Raw genomic sequence first — 26,237 nt, 5'->3', positions numbered from 1 at the left:
AAGACTTTTGTCATTTCAAAGTCCTTTTAATAAAAGTGATTAAAGGAAACGTGTGTTGCAAATGGAACGTCACTGGAAGAGAAAGATGATCTCCTGTGAATAATGAAAGTAGCATAATGAAAACAATTACAGTATCAGTTGATATGAAAGGCCCATATTAACTGTCACAAAGAGTATCACACAGATTACTCAAGGCAATAAAGAAACTTTGGAGGTGGTAAAAAAAAAAAAAAAAGACTTCAGTTTTGAAAAAATAAAAATACCCACTATCATTATGCCCATATTAACCGCCCCAATCTTTTTCACGAACTGTAATTAATCATTAAGTCGCCTGATCCAAAGTCATTTGAAGTGCTTAAAATGTAATTATTCACTGATAAACATAACATTTCCAGAGACGGATTGGAGATAAAGCAAGGACACGGCGAAGGTTTAGCCATCCCCGCCACGGAAAATGCCGCTGTCAGATTTGGAGAGCTCATTTGTTTAATGTGATTTCAAGAAAGTCATTGTTGCGTCGGGAAAAGGCCGGACATGATTGAGGCTACGCAAAATGGGTGGGGGAGGGGGAGAGGGGTGCTTGTTAATGAAACTCAAAGTTAATTGAGTTGGATGGAACGAAACTGGATATCACGGCAATGTTTTGTAATTGCCTTCTTGTCGCTTTCACTTCCCTTCTAAATGAATGTAAATTTGGGCCAGTGCGTTTGTTTCTAGAATGATGGAGTTATTAGTTATTACACCTGATTCTGGGGGTAATTTGAATGACCTTATTTGAGCGTGCTTTGTTGTGTGTCAAGGTTAGGACGGTTCCATCTCTGCAAATGAGCAACACTGGGCGCTCCAGGGTTAGGTATGAATGTCAGCTCTCTCATCTCAGCATCTTCAAACAGCTTCAAACCATTACAACATTATCAAAGCCTGTTACAGTTCACTGACACTGGAGGGGTCTGTCACTCTGCCCCCTGTTGGCTCTCGTCCATCATTGCTCAACACTGCACCCCGTGTGATCAACACCTTCATAGCCCTCTCTCCCTGTCCTATAACACATTATGGTTTTCAAGACAAACACGTGGAGGTGAGCAAGCGCGCACGCACACGCACACGCACACACACACACACACACGCACACACACACACACACACAGACACACACACCATGCTATTCACCAGAAGTCCTCCACTGGCCTCTATGATGACTTGGACTGTAGAGACCAGGCACAGTTGGAATCAGAGGACCCTTGCTATTTAACATAAATGGGCATGGCTTAGATTAGTGTATCAGGCTGCCATCTAATTGGAACAAATGTGCCAATTAAGCCAATCCGTTTCCATTCCTCTCCAGGCACGGGCCTATCAGGCTCATTTCAGACCGTCCCTATGCGTTCTCATCACTGCATGCATCTCTCTTAGACTCAAGGAGGACACGGGATGCAAATCACAGTCCTGGTTTACACTGCCCACTGCTTATCCAGAGAGAATAGGGGAGAGAGGGAGGGGGCAGGTGAGAGAAAGGGGGTATGAGAGTGAGAGGGGGAGTATGTGTATGAGGGGGAGAGAAAGAGAGAGAGAGAGAGAGAGAGATTGATAGAAGGAGAGAGATAATTTAATGAAAGCAGAAACATCAGAGAGAAAGAGACAAAGAGGCCAGAAGAGCTAAAAGAAAATGTAGTCATTAGAAAGAGAAAGTGAAAAATAATGAATAATAACAAGAAATGGCCTAGTGGAAACACTGTAACTGTTTAACTTGTGGTTTGATGAATTAAAAAAGAACCACAAGTTCTTTAATTTCCAGTGTAGCAGGTTGAGACTGACCCTTGTGGAGTTGGGTGGATGTTGTTAATGGCAGTGTTAAAAAAAGAATTGAGGTGGAAAGGCGACATGGGGGTTGATTAGGCATTGAAGGCTAGAAAAAAGACTGAACAGTGAAAGAAAGAGAGAGGAAGGGAGGGCAAGAGAGAGCAGGGGAGCCCACCAGCACAGTTTCTCTGAATGCTCTCGAGCAGAACTGTGAAAAGAGTGAAATTAAAGGCACATGATGAAAGACTTCTCTCGCCATCAAAAGGCGAAAAAAGCCACTTGTGACAACATGACTCTTGATTTATTGATTTCCCAGCTTGCATTCTTCTTTCAGGGCACTGCAAAAGAGCAAAGCAATCTCTGAGATTGTGTGCTGGTTGTTCTGGTATTCCCCTGGCGCATGGACAGCACACACACACACACACACACACACACACACACACACACACACACACACACATACAGGGCTCCCAGTGGGGAGAGTTTTTAATACTCAAACACACAGTCATAAATCAAGCCGTGCAACCCCTCCACTACACACACACACACACACACACACACACACACACACACCGTGACTAGTCGCTATCATTGAAAACCTCCAGCCAACGGTACATTTATTGCAATTTACAGGGCCAGCCATGCGAACAGCGGAGCATCAGTGGAGCGACCCTTAGTTTGTAATTCCTAATTACTTTCAAACCCAACATGGCTGCTGAATTGGTAATGGTCGGAGTGTGTGACCTGCTGAAATCTTCCACTCTGATTGGTTGAGGGGATGTTGTGAGTCATGTCGAGTATAACTCTCTTAATATTAAAATGATGAAAGCCTCGCCACCACCTACCTTGTCAATAGAGGGAGTACTAGCTTGTCAATAGAGGGAGTACATGTGGCATTCTCAAACAGTGTTATGAGGCAGTAAACGTGTTTCCATGCAATAGTGTGGAGTGAATTGGGTGCAAGCCTCACTTCCTGTCTTTGACTTTCTCAGTTTAGCAGCTATCATCACCTGTCCAATGGCTCTCTTACCATGGGAGGATTGGATGGTTTTACTACTCTATCAATGGATGGATTTGAAGTGATTATGATTCTTGCTGGGTCAACTTTTGCTCGTTGGTCTGACAGGTTGAGGATTTCACTCAAAATGTGTCATTCTGTGCTCTGACAGGTGGAATGGCTGAAGAATGAGGAGCCAGTGAGCTCTGACGGGAATATCGACACCCGAGCGGACCATAACCTGATCATCTCTGATGCTCGGCTGTCTGACTCAGGGAACTACACCTGCCTGGCCAGCAACATCGTGGCCAAGAGACGCAGTAACACCGCAGCCGTGGTGGTCTTTGGTAAGACAACACACTTCTACAACATACTCCTTTTTTTCACCATTCTAATCAAATCAGTTCTCCCCTGCTGTTACCAAACACCTGCTTTTTCAAAATAGATGTGTTTTTTTAAACACATTCCTATATTGACACACAACTATTAAATATTTCTGCAGTATTTCAAAGCTTCATCTCTTCCCGTCTCCCTCTATTCAGTCACTCTTTTATTCAGCCTGTCTTGTTAAAATATGATTGCTGTTATTTTTGTAGTTTTACAGTTACTTGAAAAGTACCACAACAATGTCACTCCAAACTCCTCTCTCATCACACAGATGTGATAACAATGTTTTCTGTATCCTGTCAATGTATTTCCTCCAATTACTGTATTTTGTAGTGGGTGTGCTCAAAACATATGCTCAAAACATATACTGTACAATGTGTTTTCTCATTTTGTTGTGATGTGCAGGTCATGAAGGAGTTCTTGTGTAAAAAAAAACTGAACTGAGATGTGAACACAATGTATTAACAACACAAAAACATGAGCAAAAAAAACATGAGCTGTCAAAGCTCCTCAGCCTTTATCTGCTAGCACTAACGCACCTAGCGTTGAGTGTGGCTGGAGGGCACGAGAGCCTGTTACTGGTGGTTTCACAGCCCTTAAGGCATCTGGAATGAGAGAGCAGATGTAGAGTGGTAGTACGATGCTAACTCTACTGGATTGTGAACACTGCAGGAAATCTCTTTAATTAACCTCACAAGAAGTCTTACATTTAGTGTCTCTTTTGTTATTTAATTTTACCTCTCATACATAGTCATGCTGCTTCCTTTGTGTTAGCAAAGAAAAAACCTCCATACTGAATTTGAGAGTGGTAACAAATTCAGTGTTCTTTTGCTTTTTCAGCATACCTGTTGAAACCCTTCAGTCGTGCTAATGAACTCACAGCCTACAGATACAGTAGAGTGTATTTTCAGACAGCAGAGTTTTCTTTTATTCTGGTGATAAATGAAGTCATCATCAGTCAATCACTGAATGTTATTTAAGCCAGCACATCTGAGGCAGGGGGATGGAGTAGCAAGCAACATCACCTCCCCGACAGCTCTTTGGTTTTTCCTCATAAGGCTTTCATTTGAACCCTGATGGAACATGTTTTTCAGCTGCCTTCTGTTTAACTTTACTGTGTGTGTGTGTGTGTGTGTGTGTGTGTGTGTGTGTGTGTGTGTGTGTGTGTGTGTGTGTGTGTGAGAAAGTAGGCCAACATTCATATTGTTGGAAGTGTTTTGCTCTTGCCTGTGCTGTCATGTTACTCATAACACCCGTTTCTTCCGCTCCCTCTCCCTCGCTCCAGTGAATGGAGGTTGGTCGTTGTGGACAGACTGGTCCCCCTGTAACGTACGCTGTGGGCGGGGGGTTCAAAAGCGCTCTCGTACCTGCACCAACCCTGCGCCACTCAATGGGGGTGCGTTCTGTGAGGGCATGTCTGTACAGAAGAGCACCTGTAACGCACTCTGCCCAGGTAAGCCTGTCTAATGCTGTCTAATGCATCCCCACAACAAAACACATCTCCCACAGGGTTTCCTAATCCTGAGGGAGAAGACCCACAGGGGTGCACATTTAAATTCTAGCCCCATCTGATGACACAAATTATCCTCACTTTAGATGAATTGAATCAGGTGTGTTGGTGTCAGACTAGAACGAAGATGTTCCCCCCTGGGGGTCCGCACGACCAGGATTAGGAGACCCTGTGCGTCGTGGGGGGGGGATGCATTATTTGCTGGTGCATTTGTATTTATGAAAGCCTTCACCCAGGAGATGAAGGCTGCCGTCCCTACTGTGCTTAGGGTAATTTCCCTTCAAACAGTTTTTATAAATGCATCGTCTGACCCCATTTTAGAGACTGACAGTGTTTTGTTTCTGAAATGTAATGAATTGCCCCTCTGAAAGGCAGGAAGAGAGAGGGGAGAGGGGAAGATGGAGAGAGTGTGAACAGAGAGAGAATACAAGGAAAGAGGGGGAAAAATAGAAAGGCAGGGGACAGCCAACTAAAGTTAGGGAATATGACAGAACGATAGAAAATAGCCCTCACAACGAGAAAGAAAGGGAGGGAGAGAGAGAGCTAGGGAGAGAGAACAAGCAAGGAGCAGTTATCAGACCTGCTGTGTAATCTGCACTGTCCAAGTGCGCCTCCACACAGGGCTAAATTGATGGTTTCAGCAGCCGTACCAATCACAAGGGAAACGCTCGTCATGTTGGGGAAAAACGTATCTGGCATGGGCTCTGACGCAAACACAATCTCACAGTCCTCGCAAAACACTCGCTGGCTTGCTCGCTTCTAAGGGATTCTCTGTGTGTGTGCGTGAGCGCAAACACAGCATTTGCATTTAGATTAGCAGGGAAAGGAGAACCTTGAAAGCCTATGGAGTCATTAAGGTGGAAAGATGACTTGATGGAACAAGACAAAAGCAAACTGTCTTTCATGTGGCGAGCACAAGGGCAGAACATGGTCTTTTCAACTGTGGACCCTGGAGAAAAGAAGGTTTTGTAAGGTTGGCTATAGAGCCGGTCTTTAGTAAGTGTTATGTACTGTAAGGTTCATAAACCGCAGACTAATTTCTGGACTGATGTCGGGCACTTTTGTTACCCAACTACAGTATGTGTGTTAGTCCACTCAGCTGTTTGCAGGCTCTGGTAATCAATATTATATACAGTATGTGTATGTGTGCTTGTGTGCGTGTGTGCGTGTGTGCGTGTGTGTGTGCGTGTGTGCGTGTGTGTGTGTGTGTGTGTGTGTGTGTGTGTGTGTGTGTGCGTGTGCGTGTGTGCGTGTGTGTGTGTGCGTGTGTGTGCGTGTGTGTGTTAAACCTCACAGTGGACGGCGGCTGGGGCGTGTGGAGCGAGTGGACAGTGTGTAGCACAGAGTGTGAGCGGCAGCGAAGCAGGGAGTGTTCAGCCCCAGAGCCAAAACATGGGGGGCATCTTTGTGACGGGGCTGCGCTGGCCACCGAGAACTGCACTGGCGGCCTCTGTACACAGAGTAAGTAACACATATGCACACACATAATCATCCATCTGCTATTTATATTGCTTACTTATATGCTTACTGGTTATACTGTTCATATTGTTTATACTGTCCATACTGTATATTTTTTAGTACTTCTATTTTTATTTTATTGTATTTTAAAACTATTGTATTGTTGCACTACTCTGTGGCACTGTCACTTTTGCATTTCACTGTATACTTGTATGCACGTGACAAATAAAGAATCTTGAATCTTGAATCTTGAATCATTATAATTCCCCAATCCACTGTCAGTACTGGTACTATCTGGTATCATCATCATCATCATCATCATCATCTTCATCATCGTGGACACCCTTTTTATACACTCTCTTTATCAGTTTAGTAATTTGGTCATCACCATTATCATCCTCACATCATCAAAATAATTGTCTTTATTCAAACTAATGTAATATTCATTTGGACATTTAGTAATCAATGCTCAGACCAGGGGCCATACACTGACTTAATATCATAATCATTATCAAAACAGTACTGTGGTGACTGACATCAGTGAAATACACAGTTTCAACATAAGAAATAGTTTGGCCAAATTCATCCTTAAAGTGCTAAGTAGTGGAAGACATACAGTATCTGGCATGTGTTTTGACAGGCCCAAGTGAAAGGCATACTTTTTCATTCTTATGATGCCAATATTCCGTCAGATGTCATTTTGTAATCATCCCTCTGTTTTTACCCTCCCTGAGGGAGAGGCAGAAAGATAATCAGGCTTATCATGTTCTACAGATCAATCCACAATTCTCACACTCCCTGGGAGATAGAGAGTCCTAGAACTGAGCCAATCCCACTCTCACATCACATACACACACACACACACACACACACACACACACACACACACATACACACACACACACACACACACACACACACACACACATCAAAGTGCTCCTAAGAAACGTAGAGTGAGTCACGCACTGTAGTACTATAAAAAATAATATTGAAGCCTTCACACTGACATGGTGTCTCTGTGTCTTTGCAGATCGAAAGCTGCTACACGACGCCAAGCCACAGGGTGAGTTCCTTTTTTGGGTTCCTCTCCCCACCATTGCCACACACACACAAACACACACACACACACACACACACACACATACACACACACACACACACACACACACACACACACACACCAATATCTTATTACACCACAATTTAGCCCAGTAATTCCTATTCCATCACAACAACCCAAACATTGCTACACCATCACCTCTAACCCTCTAACACCTCTAACACCTAACATTACCCTAACATTACCCTAACATTACCCTAACAATATGTCCAATATCATTATTACCACTAACGCCACGGTTAAACTGTGCCCCATCATCCACTTACCATCATTATCCTGGTAAACAGCATTCCCTTAATCCAAACACCTGTACTCCACCACTCATACCATTATTTTCACGGTACAGTGAAAGGCCTACTACTGTATATCTCATCATAAACACTGTTTCAATCAATATCTTGCCATAAAAAAAGTCTTTTGAATGCTAATTACCTCCAAACTACGGTATATCTTTTGTTCCTCGTATTTCTCCACAATGTCTGTCTTTTTCAGAGGGGGTTTATTTTTTGGATTGTCAGAAAGGGGAAAAAAAACATACGCGTCTGTCTGCCAAAACTTCCTGAGCCCCCAATTAACCTGCCGCTGTAGCTGCTAATGCTGCCTTGCATATTTTGGCGAATGCTCCTTTTTTGAGCTTCAGGCTACTTAGTGATTTTCACAGCCAACAACATTGCTGTGGAGATCTCATTATCTTTGGAGAACAAGCTAAGCTAGGAGCACTTTATTGCTTCCCTTCCTTTTTTTAGTAGTTGGATTGTGGCATACTGGTGGGACCAGATAGAAGGTAATCATTTCCGATGAGCTAATTTAATGAATTGCTGTTGTCACATTATCCCAGTGGAACGCAGAGGGCCTCCCAATGCCAGAGCCAAGCCGTGTTTGAAATGACAGTCAGGTGCTGGGTTGATTATAATCGCTTCCTTCCGAGGTTCCTCATTAGTGGCTTAACACCCCTGGATGGGGATGGAGCACCAATCGCAGCACCAGGGGTGTGAGGAGGAGACAGGTAATAGAAAACAATAGAGCCAGAAAAAGCAGTTTGAAACCTGGGAGTGTCCTGAAAACTTTCTAAACTTCTACAGAGGAAATCTTCCTCTTCTATATGGGCTGTTTGTCACTTTGGGGGGAAAAAAATAAACCTAAACCTCTCTTCCAGTTTTTTAATTGAAGAGTGAACATTTTAAGGTGAAAGAAATTACAGGTTTTGGCAACACCAGGGACGTGGGTGTGTGTGAATCACACAAAGTATGTGTTACATGTAAGAGATCTTAACTTAAGATACAACTTAAGCAAAGCAAAATTAACTTTTCTTTCTCTCTCTCTCTCTCTCTCTCTCTGTATCTGTCTCTGTCTCAGGTCTGGAGGGCAGTAGTGATGTGGCCCTGTACTCTGGCCTGGCGGCGGGGGTGGTGACGGTGGTGGTACTGATAATAGCGGTCACTCTCTATCGGAGGAACCAGAGTGAGTACGGCGTGGACGTCATCGACTCCTCTGCCCTCACAGGAGGCTTTCAGTCTTTCAGCTTCAAGACCGCCCGCCAAGGTGAGCCAGTGGAAAACACGCACGCACGCACACACACACACACACACACACACACACACACACACACACACACACACACACACACACATTACTGAAGAGACACTGCTGTAGACGAGCACACGTACACACTGTTGAGGCCCAACTGAAGCTCACGAGGTGTGACTGCCTGTACGTCCTTGGTTGCAGTATGCTCTCCGCCCAATCGATGTTTGTTTAATTTCTTCATTTTTCATTTAGTTTGAGTCCTTGTGTTCACCAAGGTCATCTGCAGTGTGCCCAGTGACACGGTGGGGTAACTGCAATACTGTGTAAATGATCAGTGTGTCTCCCTCTCTCTTTCAGGGCACAGAGACCAGACACAGCTCCCATTTCTCACTGTCTCACTTGGCACACACTCACGCACACACACACACACGCACGCACAAATGCACATCCATGCGCACGCACACACACATGCACATACACGCACAAGCAGACACACACTCACTCCTCCCACCCCTTCACCCCTAAATTTACACAGTCATAGTAATGGAGCATCTGCAGTCTTCTGTCATGAGGAAAGATCTCAGATTTTCGCTCGACAGATGGAGACATATTTTCATGACACTCTGGGTCTCTGTGACGACAGCCCCCTCAGCAAGGAGTGATAAAGTGATCACAGTTTTGATCACACCGCAGGAGGGAGAAAGCTGTGATTTGGGCCTGTGCCTTTCCAGAGGCTGGGGTTAATACAGTCACGCTAACACACAGCTCTCCTATCCATCGAGTCAGACCAGGGCTGATTGACACTGATAGGTATAATATATTAGCTTGTCACCTCCATGGTCTCACGTCGCTCTGCCCTATTGAAACATTTCCCCTGGTGTGTCTATATTCATGGTCGTATTCAGAGGCTTGGGATTTTACAGACATGCTAATTGGATAATAAAACCAGTCCTCGGAGCCGCCCACCCTCGCATTCCTCTGTCGTTAATAGCAATCTGTTACATCGTCACTCGCTTGATTGAGTCTCTTGTCGATCTAGGCTTGTTGAAATACTTCTCTCTCTTGGGAGAACAATTGCATGTTGGAACAAACATGTGTGGATATTTCTTATTTCTATATTCTTACCCATTGCAACCCCCCCGTAGTTCCCTTTTGTAGTCAAACACACAATATTTTCCCCGTTCAGGGGAATTGGATTGAAATCCAATGTTAAAAGAGCTAACTACTTGCACAGTGCTATGATCTGCTCTCTTTGATGATGATGTGAAGATCTAGACTCCCATCTTGTTTCATTTTCCCCATCTGCTCAACTATTTACTAAGCTTTTGTGCACAATTTCACGTCTATTTTGAGTATCTTTGAGTTACTCTCAGCGTAACTCTCTCTCTGTGAAATAAGAGTTACACTCAAAGCATGAAGTTATGAAGAACCTCAATCCCTCCAACCCCCCCCCCCCCCACCCCCCCACCAACCATCCTTAATTCCCTCACCTCCCACCCTTGTTGCTATGGAGAGGAGCTTGTTACATTTCTTTTGCCTTGATTAGGACTTTGTGGCACCTCCGTTGTCATGGTGAGGTGTTTTTGGCACCCTGTGTTACCATGATGAGGATGGAAATTTTGGAAATGTATGTTACTGGGACCTACTGTTGCCATGGCTTTAATTGACATCCCATAGGTGTATTGAAAAGCGAGGTGGCATTGTGTGTCTCTCTTTGTCCCATCCAGGAAATCCCCTTCTGATGAACTCGTCCATGCAGCCAGACCTGACCATGTCGCGTACCTACACCAGCCCCATCTGCTTCCAGGACTCCATGGACAAGGAACTGATGGCTGAGCCCTCGCTCTTCGACCCCTTACCCGACCTCAAGGTCAAAGGTCAGAGTCAATATGTTACAATGTTCTTATTTTGCCCGCGTATTCGTCCTTAAACAGTATTGTATATTACGCTCTATTATGTATTGTGAACTGAATAAAGCACATTCAAAAACCCAGGTCAGAGCTCCTTTATGGTGTCTCTCGGTGTGGCCGAAAGGGCAGAGTACCACGTCAATTCCCACCCCCAGACCTTCCCCAGGGGGCTGGCTCCGGACTACAGTGGGGTGGAGGCCACCCTGGGCAGGCGGGAGAAGAGCCTCCTCAACCCACACGCCCCCTCCACTCCATCAAGACCTCAGCTCAGGACTGCAGGGGTGTTTGGAAACGCAGGAGGCAGGCTGGTGGTGCCCAATACAGGTGAGGACCTGGACACTTAGTCAACACTCCTCTTCTGTTTCCATCATATAGCCATATACTGTATGTATGCACACACACATTCACTTACACACATATTAACTCATACTCTACAAGCACTCACTCACAGTGCCTTCAGAAAGTATTCAGACCCCTTCACTTTTAACACATTTTGTTGTGTTATACACTCAAGCATTGATTTAAGAGTCCCTGAGGGCCTTACCTGGCCGTCACCTCTCTCTCTGTGTGTGTGTGTGTGTGTGCGTGCGTGCGTGCGTGCGTGTGTGCGTGCGTGCGTGCGTGCGTGCGTGCGTGCGTGCGTGCGTGTGTGTGTGTCTATTTATCAGCTGTTGTGATCCTCTCTCGATAGGAGTCAGTCTGTTGGTGCCCCAAGGGGGGATTGCTGAGGACACTACCTGGGAAATGTACATGATCATCAACCAGGAGGACAGCAGGTGAGAGACATGGCACAAAGAACAAGCCTGCCTTCCTTTAGTGCTTTCATGTTCATTCTTTCACTCCATTTCATTCCATCTCTCATATATCCCTTTGCCTCATCATGTATGTGTCTCCCCCCTCACTTCCATTTTTCTCTTCTACACACACACACACACACATACACATACACACACACACACACACACACACACATACAGAGATGCACAGACGCCTACACACACTGACACACTCCTCTCAGCGTGTGGCCCTAGCTAATCTTGCACACTCTACAGGGGAGGACATGATGTGTCAGAAACTGGCAGGCAGCTGCAGACACAGCCCTGCAGAATGCAGCATGGCCCTAAGTGACTGACTCAGCAGACAGAGACGCACCCTTCCATTCTGGGCACCTGTTTTGTGTCTCTACCCTTAACCTGACACCATCTTCTTCTTGGGTGACTGGTTAAAAGCTGTGAGTGTTAAAGTCTTCAGGTTAAGGGATATCTAAACTGATTTAGCATGCAGACAGATTGAACAAGACAGACAGAAAGTCCTGGACTCTTGCCAGCTATGAATAGCCCATTGCCGTGACTTAGCTGTCAAGACTTTCACAAAGCTATTACTCAAAGAGCAAAATGGCACAACAGATTAGAGTCATTCATAAGATATGGAATGCTGCTGACTTTATTACAAGAGCTTCTGTTTCTTTATTCCAAAAGTTTCTCCCCACCAGAAGTTTGTTTTTGGACCTGTTTGGTAGTTTCAAAGAGACCAAAATAAAACATCTCAAACATCTCAACGTGTCTGTATGACAACATGTCAACAAGTTATATGTCACTCTGACAACCTGGTGAACCCGGCCCCTCGCAGAAATGGATTTCAACTTTTGAGGGTGGAGAAGAAGTAACATGCCATGTCACCTGCCATCACACACACACACACATTACCTAGCCCCCACTACCTCCTCAGGGATCCTGGTGGCTGATGGTTAGAGATAAAGATCAAAGGTCATATTTAGGTTATGCCTCAGAGCTTAGTACTGGACGGCCTATGCTGTGTACTCTTCTAAAGACTCCACCAAACTCACCCGCGCCCCCACCTTCAGGGTTCCTGCTCTGCTCCGATAAGCCTGATGGTGTTTACTTCCCTGGCTGGCGTCTCAGGAGCCGCAGGGGCAGAGCACCGCTGAGCTGTCACTCACAGCCTATCTTTTGACAGCTGCAGAGACCCAGGGAGAAATTGGATCTATTCTTCCCATTCAGAGCCAGGCCATCTACATAAGACGGCGCTCTCCATGGCGGAGAATAGGAATCGATCAGCTCTGCCTCAGATTCAGGTGTTGAGGAGAGGCTCCATCTCTCCTCTGGGCCTCTCTAGGCTTCTTTGTGTCTCTGAACTCTCATACTGGCAAAGGCCGCCTTGAAGGAGGAGAGTCTGAGCTCCTGGTGAGCAATCGCAATAACGGATATGATAACAGTTCCCTAACACCAAAAGTTAGAAAGGCTGAGTTGACTTCAAACTTTTAATGATGGGAGTTAGAAGGAGCCCATCCAAAACATAACATGTTGTTTTCCGCTTTTTCAATGTTGTGTGTCTGTAGCAGAGGTAGTTTGCAAAGCTATCCTTGTAATGTGACAATGACTTCGCTTTAAGCTCCCACAGGTAACACCATCACTTTAGCATACGAGCTAACAATGTCCTATTCCCGCAATACCTCTGTCAGTTTCTTTTGAGGGTAATAGCGTTCATTGTTTGACATCCAAGGTTGTTGATTTTTCTTCTAAAGACAAGTCCCAGAGGGTGTTAGCCCAGCCCTTAAAGCGCTGTTATTGTCTGATGGCAGCCTTGTGCTTGTCAGACCATCTCCCCACCCACTGCACGTGTGATACAGGCCGTAGACTCAACACAAGGTCAACAGCTCACCACTGCGAGAGTCAGCCTCTCAGGAGACACACACACACGTATCTGTGACAGAGTGTGAATGAGAGATGGTGTGAACGGGAGAGTGTATGACAGAAGAGTGTGAAAGAAAGACGGTGAGAGTGTCAGGATGAGTGGGATTGAAGGAGAGCCCGTGGGTGAAAGAGGGTGAACGGAGGAGTGTTGATTAGAGTTTGCAGCAGTTTGATCTCAAACATCTCTCTCAGAGGTTAACCCAGAGACACTCAGACATTAAAACACTTAGTAAACATTAAAAAAATACTCATTATTATCAATGACCCAACACCCACACTAGCTGATCCCACCTCTAACAAATGTAATAGAATAAGTGAGTTGAGTATCTTTGTTCTTGAGATGTCAGTGAGAAATACAACAGTGAGACTGTTTTATTATACTTTGCTCTCAGTTTCTCTTTGAAAACATTTATTTATGAAAACATTGCTTTTTCAAAGTCACTATCAGACTAATTACCAAAGTCCAATCTGCAGGTAACCTTGCTGTTCCTCTGGTGCCTGGGGCTGATTGCACAACAACACAGCTGCATAGTTTGAACGTTGTTAGGATGTGTTCTTCATTTTTTGACAGAAGATCACAACCCCCTGTTAATTTTGTTATTGTTGATTGCTTCCATTGTAACAAAGGGAGAGACTGAACAGGCAGTCAACAACAGAGTGGTAATTAACAAAAGCTTAACAACTCAAACTGCTCAGAAACTTATGGTGAGAGCATTGACCTCTGACTGTGTGTGTGCTCAATATAAAGTGCATGCTGAACTGATGTTTCACAGAGAACAGCCGTGCGTGTGTGTGTGTGTGTGTGTGTGTGTGTGTGTGTGTGTGTGTGTGTGTGTGTGTGTGTGTGTGTGTGTGTGTGTGTGTGTGTGTGTGTGTGTGTGTGTGTGTGAGAGAGAGAGAGAGAGAGAGAGAGAGAGAGAGACTCCTGCTGAGGAAACACCAGTCTGGTCCTGTGACAGTGGGACTACATTCCCACTGTGAAAGCCCTCGGCCTGCTGCAGGATTTATGGCGGCCCCGGTCGATCGGCCTCCGGCCTCCAGCCAAGCACAGGCCCCCTTAATCTTTCACTGTGCAGACTGCCCTCATCAAAACAAGCTTCAAACGCACCATCAACCCACAAGCCTCACACTCGAGCTAGCCTGTCCTCTCCCAGGCCGCCAGTCCATTAGTCCCAACTCTTGAATCTTATCTTATCTGTATGTCTCTGTTAGCTGTTTTCAGATGGATCATGTATGTGTCTGTGATTGTGAGGCCACAACCACATCCAATTCCACTGGTCTCTCTGTGGTTCAAATGTCTGGTAAATACTGATAGCAGGACAGCCCATTGTAGTGTGCACACAACACCATCCTGATGGCTATGCTTCTCTGTCCATCACTGTGTGAGAGGACAGTCATGTCTTCATTTTAAGTATCTGTGTTCTTTAAACCTATCCTGATGTTCATGTTTGTGAGTCGCCATGTGTCTGTGTGAGATCAGTGGGTAGACCCATTGTGGTTTTCATATGCAGTATCAGAATCTGACTGTGTGTGTGTCTGTGTGTGTGTGCACGTGTGCGCGTGTGCGCGTGTGCGCATGTGTGTGTGTGTGTGTGTGTGTGTGTGTGTGTGTGTGTGTGTGTGTGTGTTTGCAGCACTCTGTCAGAGGAGGGTCAGGAGATCCTGCTGGGCCCTGAGGTCACCTATGGCCCGCCGGGTCTCGACCTGTCCTGCCCTGTCGCCATGACAATAGCGCACTGTGCAGAGGCCGCCGCTGAGAACTGGAGCATCCGGCTGAAGAGGCAGATGCAGGACAGCAAGTGGGAGGTGGGTAAGACCACATTCAAACATATCTGTGCAGAAAACCATGCCAAAGCCCCCTGATGAAGCCTTCGATAGAGAATGCTGATTTTGGATTATAATAGATAACAAATTGAGCTCCCTTTGATGTGTAATACGTAGCTTTCAGGCACAAAATGGCTGGCATGGTGTCATGCAGGCTGGTTGTATTTAATGAGGAGAGATCCCCCACACAAATGTACAGTGCTTTGAGCACCTGGAAAAAGTGCTGAAGAAATTAAATCGAGTAGAGTAACCAGGCATTTTGGCACTGGTCTGATATAAAAGGTGCTGAAAGCCTATGAAAGCCTTTCTCTGCTCTTATGTGGTCCTCCTCCGTTGCTAGCTCTTCGAATGGCATTCATAGCACCTTTGAAAAGCCCTTCAACTCTGCCTCGCATAGCTACTTCACACCCTCACAGGGACTTGTTCTGCGATCTGACATCAATCCCCTCACACTCTCCCCATTTTATCCCTCCATCCCAGCAGAGCAGACATATCTGAGACGTTCTTTTAATGTTTAACTAACCTCATCAAAAGCGGCGGGGACCTCATCGAGGCGGAGTGACCCCAGAGCTGCAGAGTCTTTGTGCCCGTGGAGGGCCCGTGACGCTCTCCCAGACCGGCTCTTTCACTGCCTATGACATTTACACAGGATGTAATTTGCCAGAAGAGACGTGCTGTACAAAAGGGAGCTATCAAAGAGAGGGGGGGGGGGGGGAATGGAGAAACATAAAGAGAGATTGAGAGAGAGAGAGAGAGAGAGAGAGAGAGAGATGTCCCTAGAGAGAGAGAGAGAGTGTGAGGTGTCGGTGGCCTCGGCCTCGTAAAAAAAACCTATGGTGTGACCTGCCTCCGTTATTGTGAAATAATGAGGGCTTTATCTCAGGCAGAATGGCTCCACAAATGTGAACCGCTGAAATTAGTGACATTACAGGAGATGGAAGGCCCCCCTCTCTCTCTTTCTCTCTCTCCTTTTTTTCCGTTAATGCTGCAGCAGGTTTTTGCGGCGGTGGTGTTTGACTCCATCATTTCTCCCTCACTGCCTGCCTGCCTGCCTGCTCTCCTGCCTGGCGGGGATGAGCTATGAAATAGAGATCCCTCATGTCTGCTGCAGTGCTAATGGGCCAGGTTTAGGAGGCTGTGGGTCACTAAATTATGCAGCCTGGCTTTACAGGGCTTAACGATGCCTAATGCAGACAGGGCCTTTGGGTCACAGCTACGGTAAGATAGGTGATTTGGAGGGGAATTGAGCACAGAATGAAGGTGAAATGGCCTATCCATACAATTGTTATCCTGTGTTAATCACATTTGTCAGTGTATTGCTTGCAGGATGCATTGTCCTTTTGTCTCAACAGGCTCATACAGCCAACCTTGGTTCCTCTCTCTTCCAGCTTATGCTTTAGCCAACATTCATCATGGCATGCAGACTGTAGATGTCTTGGTGTTGCCACACACTGCCAGCCATATCTAAACCTGCCCTGCGTATTCCTATGTGACAGGAAGTGATGTCTGTGGAGGAGGAGAGCACGTCCTGTTACTGTCTGCTGGAGGCCCAGAGCTGCCATCTGCTGCTGGAGCGTCCTGGCCGCTACGCCCTGGTGGGGGAGCCACTGAGCCAGGAGGCGGTGAAGAGGCTGAGGCTGGCTGTGTTCGGCAGCACAGACAACACCAACCCGCTGGGCTACAGCCTCAGGGTGTACTGTGTGGACGACACGCCGCACGCATTCCAGGTAAGTAGGGGAGGAGAGAGGAAGGAAGGGGTTGAAAGAGGAGGAGGAGGAGAGGAGAGTTTTCTTGAACACTCTATTATTTTTTTAAATGTCCTTGATTCTACAAGGAATTCAGGAATCTATTCCATGGTTTAGTTCTCATTTGCAAATTGCAGTGATGCCTTGACATAGTGAGACAGTAGTACATGCATGCTTCTCTACCAGTCTGCTGAACAAGGAAAGGAGGGTTTTTTCTGAGTTATTGGCACAATTATACTGCAGCTGTTGACACTAAAGTGTATGTGAGGGGACAGGATGTCAGAGACCCACCTCTAGCCTGCAGGGGTGCTAGAGCGCAAATGACTGAGGAGCTTCTTGAGAAAGGATGATTCAAAGGTTATACACAGGACAGATGGCTGGAAGGAGGTGTGTGTGTGTGTGTGTGTGTGTGTGTGTGTGTGTGTGTGTGTGTGTGTGTGTGTGTGTGTGTGTGTGTGTGTGTGTGTGTTCGTGTGCGTGTGCGTGTGCGTGTGCGTGTGCGTGTGTGTGTGTGTGTGCGTGTGCGTGTGAGAGAGATAGAGTGCCTTTATGCCCTCTGCAGGTAACTGCATTTGCGTTCAGGGTTTCTGAGGAAACGTGTCTGGTTGCGTGAGTGTGTTGTGGATGTGGCTGGTGGTTTTGCCCAGAAGAGGTTTTTCCGTCTGATTTTCGCGCTCCACTGACGATCTACCAGTCCAGTCACGCAGCCACTGGGAGATGCTTGATGACTAGGAGACGAACAGGGACTTTTAATTACAAAGAAAAGAGACGCTGCAAGGTTGCCTCCCCTGCCTTCTTCTCTTGCTTAATTGAATATTTGCAGTGTGTTAATTAAAAGTGATTTAGCATTCCATTCCATGTTACGGGTATTGGAACACACATTACAAAGATAGGGCATCCTCAACGAAGGGTACATCATGTTTTTCTACTCTGGGTCTGTGAAGAAGTAATGTATGGTACATTGTCAGCCTGTCGGCGAAGAGTCTGCCCTTGTCCGTACAATGTGGAGTCAAACAAACGCAGAACCAAATTTCCTCCTCTATCATATGTTTCCATTGTATGAGGATTGACTTGTACTTGATGCCAAGGCTGCAAATGAACCTTACCAATCAGTTTTTATCACTCTGCACCACATTAAAACATTCACACTTTACTCTCACTTTCTCTCTACATATCATGTATGTATTCCCCTTTCTCTCTCTTGTCTGCACCCAATCACACACACACACACGTGCACACACACACACACACACACACACACACACACACACACACACATTCATATATTCAGTGAGGTGGTATATCCCCCTGACAGTTGCCCTGAGAGGCTGTTGTTTTCTAGAGAGTGTTGTGATGTGACAAAGCTTGGTTCACTAGAGTAGCTATGGTTCTGGGCATCACTGTCAGGGTGGACTTGCATGTGAATAGAGAGAAATTGCATTTGGGTACCACCAGCCAATTCCCTCTGTCACTCTGCCATGCTTATTTGTTCATTTGTCCTTTTTTGGTGGTGTTTGTTTGCGCTTCATACGACAAATGATTTCCCCCGTGATAGTGTGCCAGGAATCGATCAAGGCTGGCCTGCACTCCTTCCATTTCCCGTCCCCTTTGTGACTGAGATGGCACACACACACACACACACACACACACACACACACACACACACACACACACTAATGCTCCCAAACCTCCCAAAGGAGCCCACAACAATACCCACAGATGAAAACCCAAAAAGCGCGAAATCACAAAAGTCCTATCATCAATAGCAAACGCTATTCAGGAGATGATTTCTGTGTCTGTGTGCCTTCTTTATGCAAGTTAGATGAATTCAACTGAAACACTCATTTAGAGTATTGTGCTTCCTTGTTTATTGGTTGTTTTGATGCTAGGGTTTGTTTTGTCTGACTTTGCTTTGTATGTTTTATTGTTTGTGTTTTCGATTGTTGCTTAGGGGTATTCATTCAGTGTGAACTGATAATGTAATTATTTCAAGCGGCTGAAATATCCTATTCAAGCGATTCTTCGGTTTTCTTTTCTTGCAGAAGGGAATATGGGTTTCATAGCTGAATTCCTAATCTGCCCATGAGCTGTTTAATTCAGCTCTTTCACATGTTTTGATCATCACAATGCCTTTTGAAATGTGAGGGGGGAGGGGGGGGGGGGCTTCAAGAGTTGATAGGCTATGGTTGCTATTAATGTAGCTACCACTTTACATATCTACACAGTCTACACAGTACTCGGTGAAGTGAAAATCCTGTCTTTTATGCAATTTATTTAACAATTTATATTTAAATTTAACAATTTATGCACAAACTGAGTATGACCTAATCTGTAATCTCTCTCCCCTCTTTCTACCTCTCTCATCCATCCTCTCTACCTCACTATCTGTCCACTGTTTCTCCCCCCTCCTCCCCCAATCCTCCCTCTCCCTGCCCTCTGTATGCCATAACCCAGGAGGTGGCGTTGGGGGAACGTGGCAGGGGGGGGCGTCTCCTGGAGGAGCCTAAAACGCTGCTGTTCAGGAGGAACTCCTTCAGCCTGCAGGTGTCCATCCAGGACGTCCCTCAGTTCTTCTGGAGCATCAAGCCTTTTACCACCTGCCAGGTACGTCTTAGAGATGTGCCTGTAGAGAACTCCCCCGGTTTCTGCACTGCATTAGCGTTCTACTTTGAACAGGAGCATGCATGTGGTCCCCCTGCTCAGATTCTGCTGACCACTATCACACACACACACACATAGTACGACTCCCTGTCCCTGATCCCTGTCCACCCTGAAACCCCTTTCATCACAAACCTCTCTTCAATCGCTATTCCTTTCATCAGCCCTCTCCTCCACCGTCATCCCTTCTTCATGGTCACATCAAAGCCAAGGGACTGCGGCAAGGGCACAGCAGTGGGAGACCAGAGCTAGCTAGATATCTCCTCTGCGCACACGCCTCACCAAAATTAATTATGACTCCCAGGCACACACACAAACTTGGTTATCTTCCCAGGGGTCTGCGTAGTTCATGTTCTGTGCTGCTCTGTGATGTTTCGCCTGCCAGTGACATCCTATTAACAGAATTAGCCGCTGCGCTAGCTGCAGAATATCAACAAGGTTCTGGTGTAGCAGCGAGCGCCAGCGTGTGACTGTGGCGAGGGTCAGGGAGAGGAGAGGATGTCAAGAAGCTCTCATTCACACAGAGCTCTACTCTGTTATCGTGGTGTTTGAAGGATCCCAGGAGAAGCTGACTCAGAGCTGTTACAGTATGTGTGAACTGTGCTTCTCTATGGTACTGACTGCCCGCTAGATCGCACAGGATGAAGCATTTACCTCCGAAGACAGAAATGTGACGTGTGAACATCATCACTGGAGTCACTTCACACTTCACACTTCACACTCACACATACATTCCCTCTCTTCAGTTGAGTTTGCTTGTATACAAAGTACACAATGCCATCTTCCCAAGGGCCCCAGGGTCTGCTGATGTCACCGCCTAATTGATGAGATAACACCATTGATTGGCTAAATAGCCCCTTCACCTGGTTTTAATTAGCATGAAACAGGTGAAGTAGAGGGAAAAGGGCAGTGCAATTACCAAGTGCTGTCATCCAGCACTAGACACATACTGTAATGAGTGTCTCTCTCTGTCCCTCTGCAGGAGTTCTCCTTCGCTCAGGTGTGGGCCAGTAAACAGAGACCTCTGCAGTGTGCCTTCTCCCTGGAGCGCTACAGCCACGCCTCCTCTCAGCTCTCCTGTAAGATCAGTGTACGCCAGGTCAAAGGTCAGGAGCAGATACTCCAGGTCTACACGTCCGTGGTGGAGGTAGGGGGAGTGTGTGTGTGTGTGTGTGTGTGTGTGTGTGTGTGTGTGTGTGTGTGTGTGTGTGTGTGTGTGTGTGTGTGTGTGTGTGTGTGTGTGTGTGTGTGTGTGTGTGCACATGTACGTGTGTCCTTCCTGTAGCGAGGTGTGCTCTGTTGCTAATAGGCTCTCTTATTAGAGTGAATGTCTCCTGATTTCACTGAAGGGCACTCCTCATGAAGCTCTTTTTGAAGATGTGTAATTCTATGTTAACTGTAGAGATTAGGGGTGTAATGATTCACCGATACAGATTGGAAAATTGATTCAAATGTTAAATCAATATGCGTTTCCCCATCTGAATCAGCATGTATTGGTGAAAATCACAAACCGATTCACTCATACTACCCTGATTTAGTTTTCATCATCAAATAAAACAAAGTGCTGAGTCGTCTGATCTACAAATCAAAATCATATTTCACATTTCACAAACTACTAGCCAACATCTGCCACTGATGAGAATCAGCGTAGCTCCTCACGCAAGCTGACTCCCAAGAATGTGAGTAACGTCAATCAATGCGTGAAGGGGAAGACTGTTGAGGCACATCAAAATGTCTGACGGCTCGGAGACAATCTACAACGTGCCTAATCTCAAACACAAAGTTTGGAAGGCACATTTTTCCCCACAGGTAGCAGCAATTCGCCAGTCGTGGTGCAAATGCATAAACATGTTTTTTCTCAATATCACTCATACTTCGGTTAAAATGCATGTCACACGCTCAATTTTGGGTGTTGGAACATAATATTGGTATTGCTAAAATGTTGAGACTATCCTCTCTTCAACAAGGGCCAACCTCAGATAAACAGACAGAAATTTGTTACTCATGTCCTCCCCATGTCTTTCATAAATTCTCTTCTTTTGTAACTTAATGTTGGTGAAATATAACCGAATCTAATTGAATCGAATCGTATTTAATCGTAACGTTTTTTTTGTTCCATATAAACACATATCGTCTTGCATCGTATCGTAGCTCATGTATCTTCATAGGTATCTTACCGTCCTGAAAGAGGAAGATGCACACTCCTACTACAGATAGTATACATTTTATTATGATGAATACTATTAGCTTGGTCTTCATATTGAGGCTCTGTAATATCTGTGTTTTCTTCAGTTTTTGTTATGATCCCCTGACACCCCTTTGTCTATCCTGCAATGGTTTCCTCCCCTAGAGTGAAAAAGAAGTAGTCCCTTTCTTCACTCAGTCGGACTGCACCATCACCTCCCAGACAGGGTCCAGGGCCTTTAAGATCCCTCTGTCCATCCGCCAGCGGATCTGTGCCACCTTTGACACGGCCAACGCCAATGGGAAGGACTGGCAGCTCCTGGCTCAGAAACTCCACATAGACAGGTGAGGCCACTGGCGTCTACAGGTACCTCTAGACATCTGAACTAACTAGGATAGTGGCTTGCATCTCATATCCCACATTCTCTCTATACAGTTGTATAGACCTGGGACCCGTACCTGTGTTTTGCTTGATAATATGTGTATTAGATATAAGTCATAATGATTGCTATGCCCATGTAATTGTTACTATTTTTAAAATGTGGCAGCCATTAAAGAGTAACATCCATTTAATAGAGGGAGTCTGATGGATTTTGTTTTGCCTAATGAACTCATGCTGGCACTGCATGACACAGCACTGTGTCTAAATCAATTGTCAGGCACTGTCAATTTGATGACAAATTACACACTTTGAAATGACAGAAAAACAAAAATGATAAACATTGAATGCATCATTCCTGCTGTCTCCCAATTTCCCTAAAAGCTGTGCCCACAGCATTTGCATACGGGTTGCCTTTTAATCTGGGCCTTAGCCACTGTGCCAGTCCTTATCTCCTATTACCAACCAGCTCTACCAGGGCCCAGGCCTCTGCTACACACTGCTGATCTCATTATAGATCTATACACACACACAGACACACACACACACACACACACACACACACACACACACACACACACATACACACACACACACACACACACACATACACACAACCATAGACACACATACTGTACACATGCACAGATACACACACACACACACACACACACACACACACATACACACACACACACACACACACGCAAAACACACACACGCTAGTTGGAGGAGATTCTGCTTTCACATAAAACAGAAGGAAGGTCTCAAGCTGCTCAGACTCTAGCTGTGAGAGAGCCAGTAAGCGCATATTAAAGGTGGAATCTGGAATTTAAACACCAACTAACTGGTCTCCCTGCTACTTATTACAGCTGAGAGGTGGGGGTAATGTAACCACTCTCAGCTGAGAGGTGGGGGTAATGTAACCACTCTCAGCTGAGAGGTGGGGGTAATGTAACCACTCTCAGTTTCATAGACAGAGCGATGGATGCAAGGACTGACCATCCATGAGATTAGAATCATGGTTATAACCATGTTTTGAAGCTATACAGTGTTTGTTTGTGCAAACAATCTAGTAAAACAAGCTTATATTTTGGGTTCTGATGATATAAGACTGCCATTTATAAGTTCTATTCTTCAGAAATCAATGGCTATATATCATTAATTTAAAAGTAAAAAAAAGGATGTGCCAATCCCAGATTGCCCCTTTAAAACACTGTCCTCATTAATGAGATCTCTGCATGTGTCCCTCCTCCGCTTTCCCTCCCTCCTTCCCTCCCTCCTTCCACCACCGCAGGCTTTCTGGGCTTGCTGCCAGAGTGTTATTTGCTTATTTTTAGTGTTATTTGTTAGGGGGTTTAGTAGTTTGATAATGGGTGAGCACTATTCCCTGTGCAGAAGAAGAAACAGTCAATAATCAACTACTTTCAGACATCGAGTCTTGGTTCTGTGGAGCCAACTTTGTCAATCATCACAGTTAGAGGGAACGTTTAAAGTGAATCCTCTTCTCTCATCTACGTCGGGTTTGAGAAGCTGGGAGTAAAAGTTTACAGAGAAACTGTGACACACTATAAGCTGTGTGACAAGGAATTTCCTTGTGCATCGAATAGTTTTCCAGCAACTGTGCCGGAAAACAAACATTGGGGGTTTCAGGGATGGAGAAGGATTTTCTACTCAGCCGAAGCCGCCAGCACCACGTAATGAGAATGTCTCTACCTTGTTAAGCTGATTTTTGCAATTGTTTCTCTGGGTGTGTGGGAGCATCAGCATGCCTGAGAGGGAGAGAGAGAGGGAGGGAAGAGGGGGCCTCATACAGAGAAAGAGAGGTCTACTGTGGTTAAACAGTGCCATCTGCTGGATATGAGGAGCCATAGCAGTTGATGGTGAGATGATTCAGTGAGGGAGACACATTTTACTACATGGGAATTATCAATTTAACTTTACTATGCCACTATACTGTGTTTGGAGAGGGTCCCATCTCTCTTGCCGTACAGAAACCTGTGTTATTTTTGCACTGTACACCACACTGTATTAATTGTCTGTCCTTTCTCTCTTGACAGTCTGTACAGTGAATCATTTTCTCACTGTAGGGGAACAACAGTATATTAACAGTATATTCTCACTCTCTCTTTCTCTCCCCCCCCCCCCCTCCCCCCCCCTCCTGGCTAGGAACCTGTGTTACTTTGCGCGCCAGGAGAGCCCATCGGCAGTGATCCTGAGTCTGTGGGAGGCGCAACACCAGGACAGTGGAGACCTGGACTCTCTGGCCAGCGCTCTGGAGGAGATCGGCAAGGTGCACTCGTCCAGGACCACAACCCTGGCCCGCAGCACTGAGGAGCTGGACACTGAGTTCACTTAACATAAAGAGGACATAAACACAGAGGACCCACAGGGAATCTGTTGAACTATAGAATGATCAGGGGAGCTAATCAACCTAACCAGCGGGAGGGGGGGGACTGAAGGGAAAAGAGGACTGAATGGAAAAGAGGTTACTGGAGTCAAACCTCTATCAAACTGAACAGGACAGGTTGAGGGGCACAAGAAGAGGCTTGAAGCCAAGCTACAGTATGTGTCGTTGACTGGGAGTTAACATCTGTTAGTGGAGGGTCGCACTGTGCTACTGTGCAACTCCCTGTGCCTGATTGTCAAGACAGGGGAAGGATAATGGATGTGCCAGTGTTAACTCCCTCATCTCTAGCCTAGCCTCTGACGTGTTGTGGTGTGGTATGGTAAGGGAGAATGGATGGTAGGCTATGTGTTTCAGAGTGGCTGCACATAAAGGAGAGACATTTATCCTCCCCTGGACTGGGCTCTGCCTCCCTATAGCCCCCCCCTGGGCAGCCAGAATGCTAACTGTGATGTGGTGATGTTGTTGTTTATTTTCTATCTCTCTCTCTCTCTCTCTCCTTTTCTTTCTTTTCCTGTATTTGGGCTACACAGTAAAGGTGTGTTCTAGTGTTGCTGTGGGACTGGTAGGGAAATGGAGAGCTCTGTCGTTGTACTCTGACAGACGAGTGAGGTTTTGACGACAGCCAGTGGTGTGTCTGTCCATACTAATGGATGCAGGGGCACTGGGGGGCACCCTGACAATGATCTCTTTTACTGGATGGCACTAGAAGGGTTCTGGTGACACAGGATGATGATGTTCGAGATCAATACACCCCTGCAGATTACAGAAGGAGAATGTATGAAGGATGTCAGAAACTGTTCCCTGGCTAACACATTAACACAAGGGTAACCACAACACACACACACACACACACACACACACACACACACACACACACACACACAGAGAATGGCACTTTCCTATCAGGTGGATGTTTACCTGTTTTTACCTAAATGTATTGGTCAGAAAATTAAAATAAGTGATTCATGTATTTATGTGTGCTGTTAACCCTTGAACTCTACAGGGGTAGGCCTACTGTAGGCCAAGTCAGACTACTAACCCCTACTAACAGGAAGATAATGATTACTGTACCCCAAACCTCTCCATTTTGGAAGTGTTGATCATAGTGCTATCTAAAAGCTAGACCGATTCATATAACAGTTAAACCTGATGTCATATCATGCATCATATCAAAGAAAATGAATAAATGGCTGAAATGCAAACACAAATATTGTTCAACCTTTTGCACCCTTTCATATGCACGTGCACGTGCACACACACACACACACACACACACACACACACACACACACATTTACAATTGCTAACATCATCAAGGAATGCTATACTGATGAAAACAGTCATAGTCTGGTTCAATGAAACTGACCCATGATTTGTTGTTTTTATGTTTTTTTACAAATGTAACAATAGTAAGCTGTCCACCATGGAGTGTGGGTGAAACTGCTCAAGCTGCAGTATTCCCCACATCGTTATAGCATTTAAACCCATCAACCACAATATCAGGAATTTAAGCTATTTGACAATGACACACAGATCTGATTTGACCATATACAGTTTTCCCCAGCATGCTGAAGTCTGATTGGAGAAATGCAGCAACAGTGGAGCGTGTGAGTG

General features: G+C 45.6%; 1 protein-coding gene across 1 annotated transcript in view; it reads left to right on the top strand.

The window, feature by feature from the left end:
* Positions 1-24,572, top strand: part of unc5da (unc-5 netrin receptor Da) — a gene marked incomplete at both ends in the record, with an annotated part of 108,241 nt that extends 83,669 nt beyond the window's left edge. The window contains 14 exons of the mRNA XM_083669996.1: positions 2,970-3,144; positions 4,470-4,637; positions 5,991-6,155; positions 7,183-7,215; positions 8,629-8,814; positions 10,527-10,676; positions 10,794-11,033; positions 11,401-11,485; positions 15,058-15,229; positions 16,744-16,974; positions 19,447-19,596; positions 20,633-20,797; positions 22,001-22,179; positions 24,383-24,572. Of these exons, the coding sequence (XP_083526122.1) occupies positions 2,970-3,144; positions 4,470-4,637; positions 5,991-6,155; positions 7,183-7,215; positions 8,629-8,814; positions 10,527-10,676; positions 10,794-11,033; positions 11,401-11,485; positions 15,058-15,229; positions 16,744-16,974; positions 19,447-19,596; positions 20,633-20,797; positions 22,001-22,179; positions 24,383-24,572 (2,289 nt within the window). The remainder of the gene's footprint in view (positions 1-2,969; positions 3,145-4,469; positions 4,638-5,990; positions 6,156-7,182; positions 7,216-8,628; positions 8,815-10,526; positions 10,677-10,793; positions 11,034-11,400; positions 11,486-15,057; positions 15,230-16,743; positions 16,975-19,446; positions 19,597-20,632; positions 20,798-22,000; positions 22,180-24,382) is intronic.
* Positions 24,573-26,237: the final 1,665 nt, after the last annotated feature.

The sequence above is a fragment of the Argentina silus genome, assembly GCF_951799395.1.
Source record: "Argentina silus genome assembly, chromosome: 5".
In the NCBI taxonomy this organism is placed as follows: domain Eukaryota; kingdom Metazoa; phylum Chordata; class Actinopteri; order Argentiniformes; family Argentinidae; genus Argentina; species Argentina silus.
The sequence above is the reverse complement of the archived record's forward strand: the minus strand, read 5'-3'. Positions and strand labels throughout refer to the sequence as shown.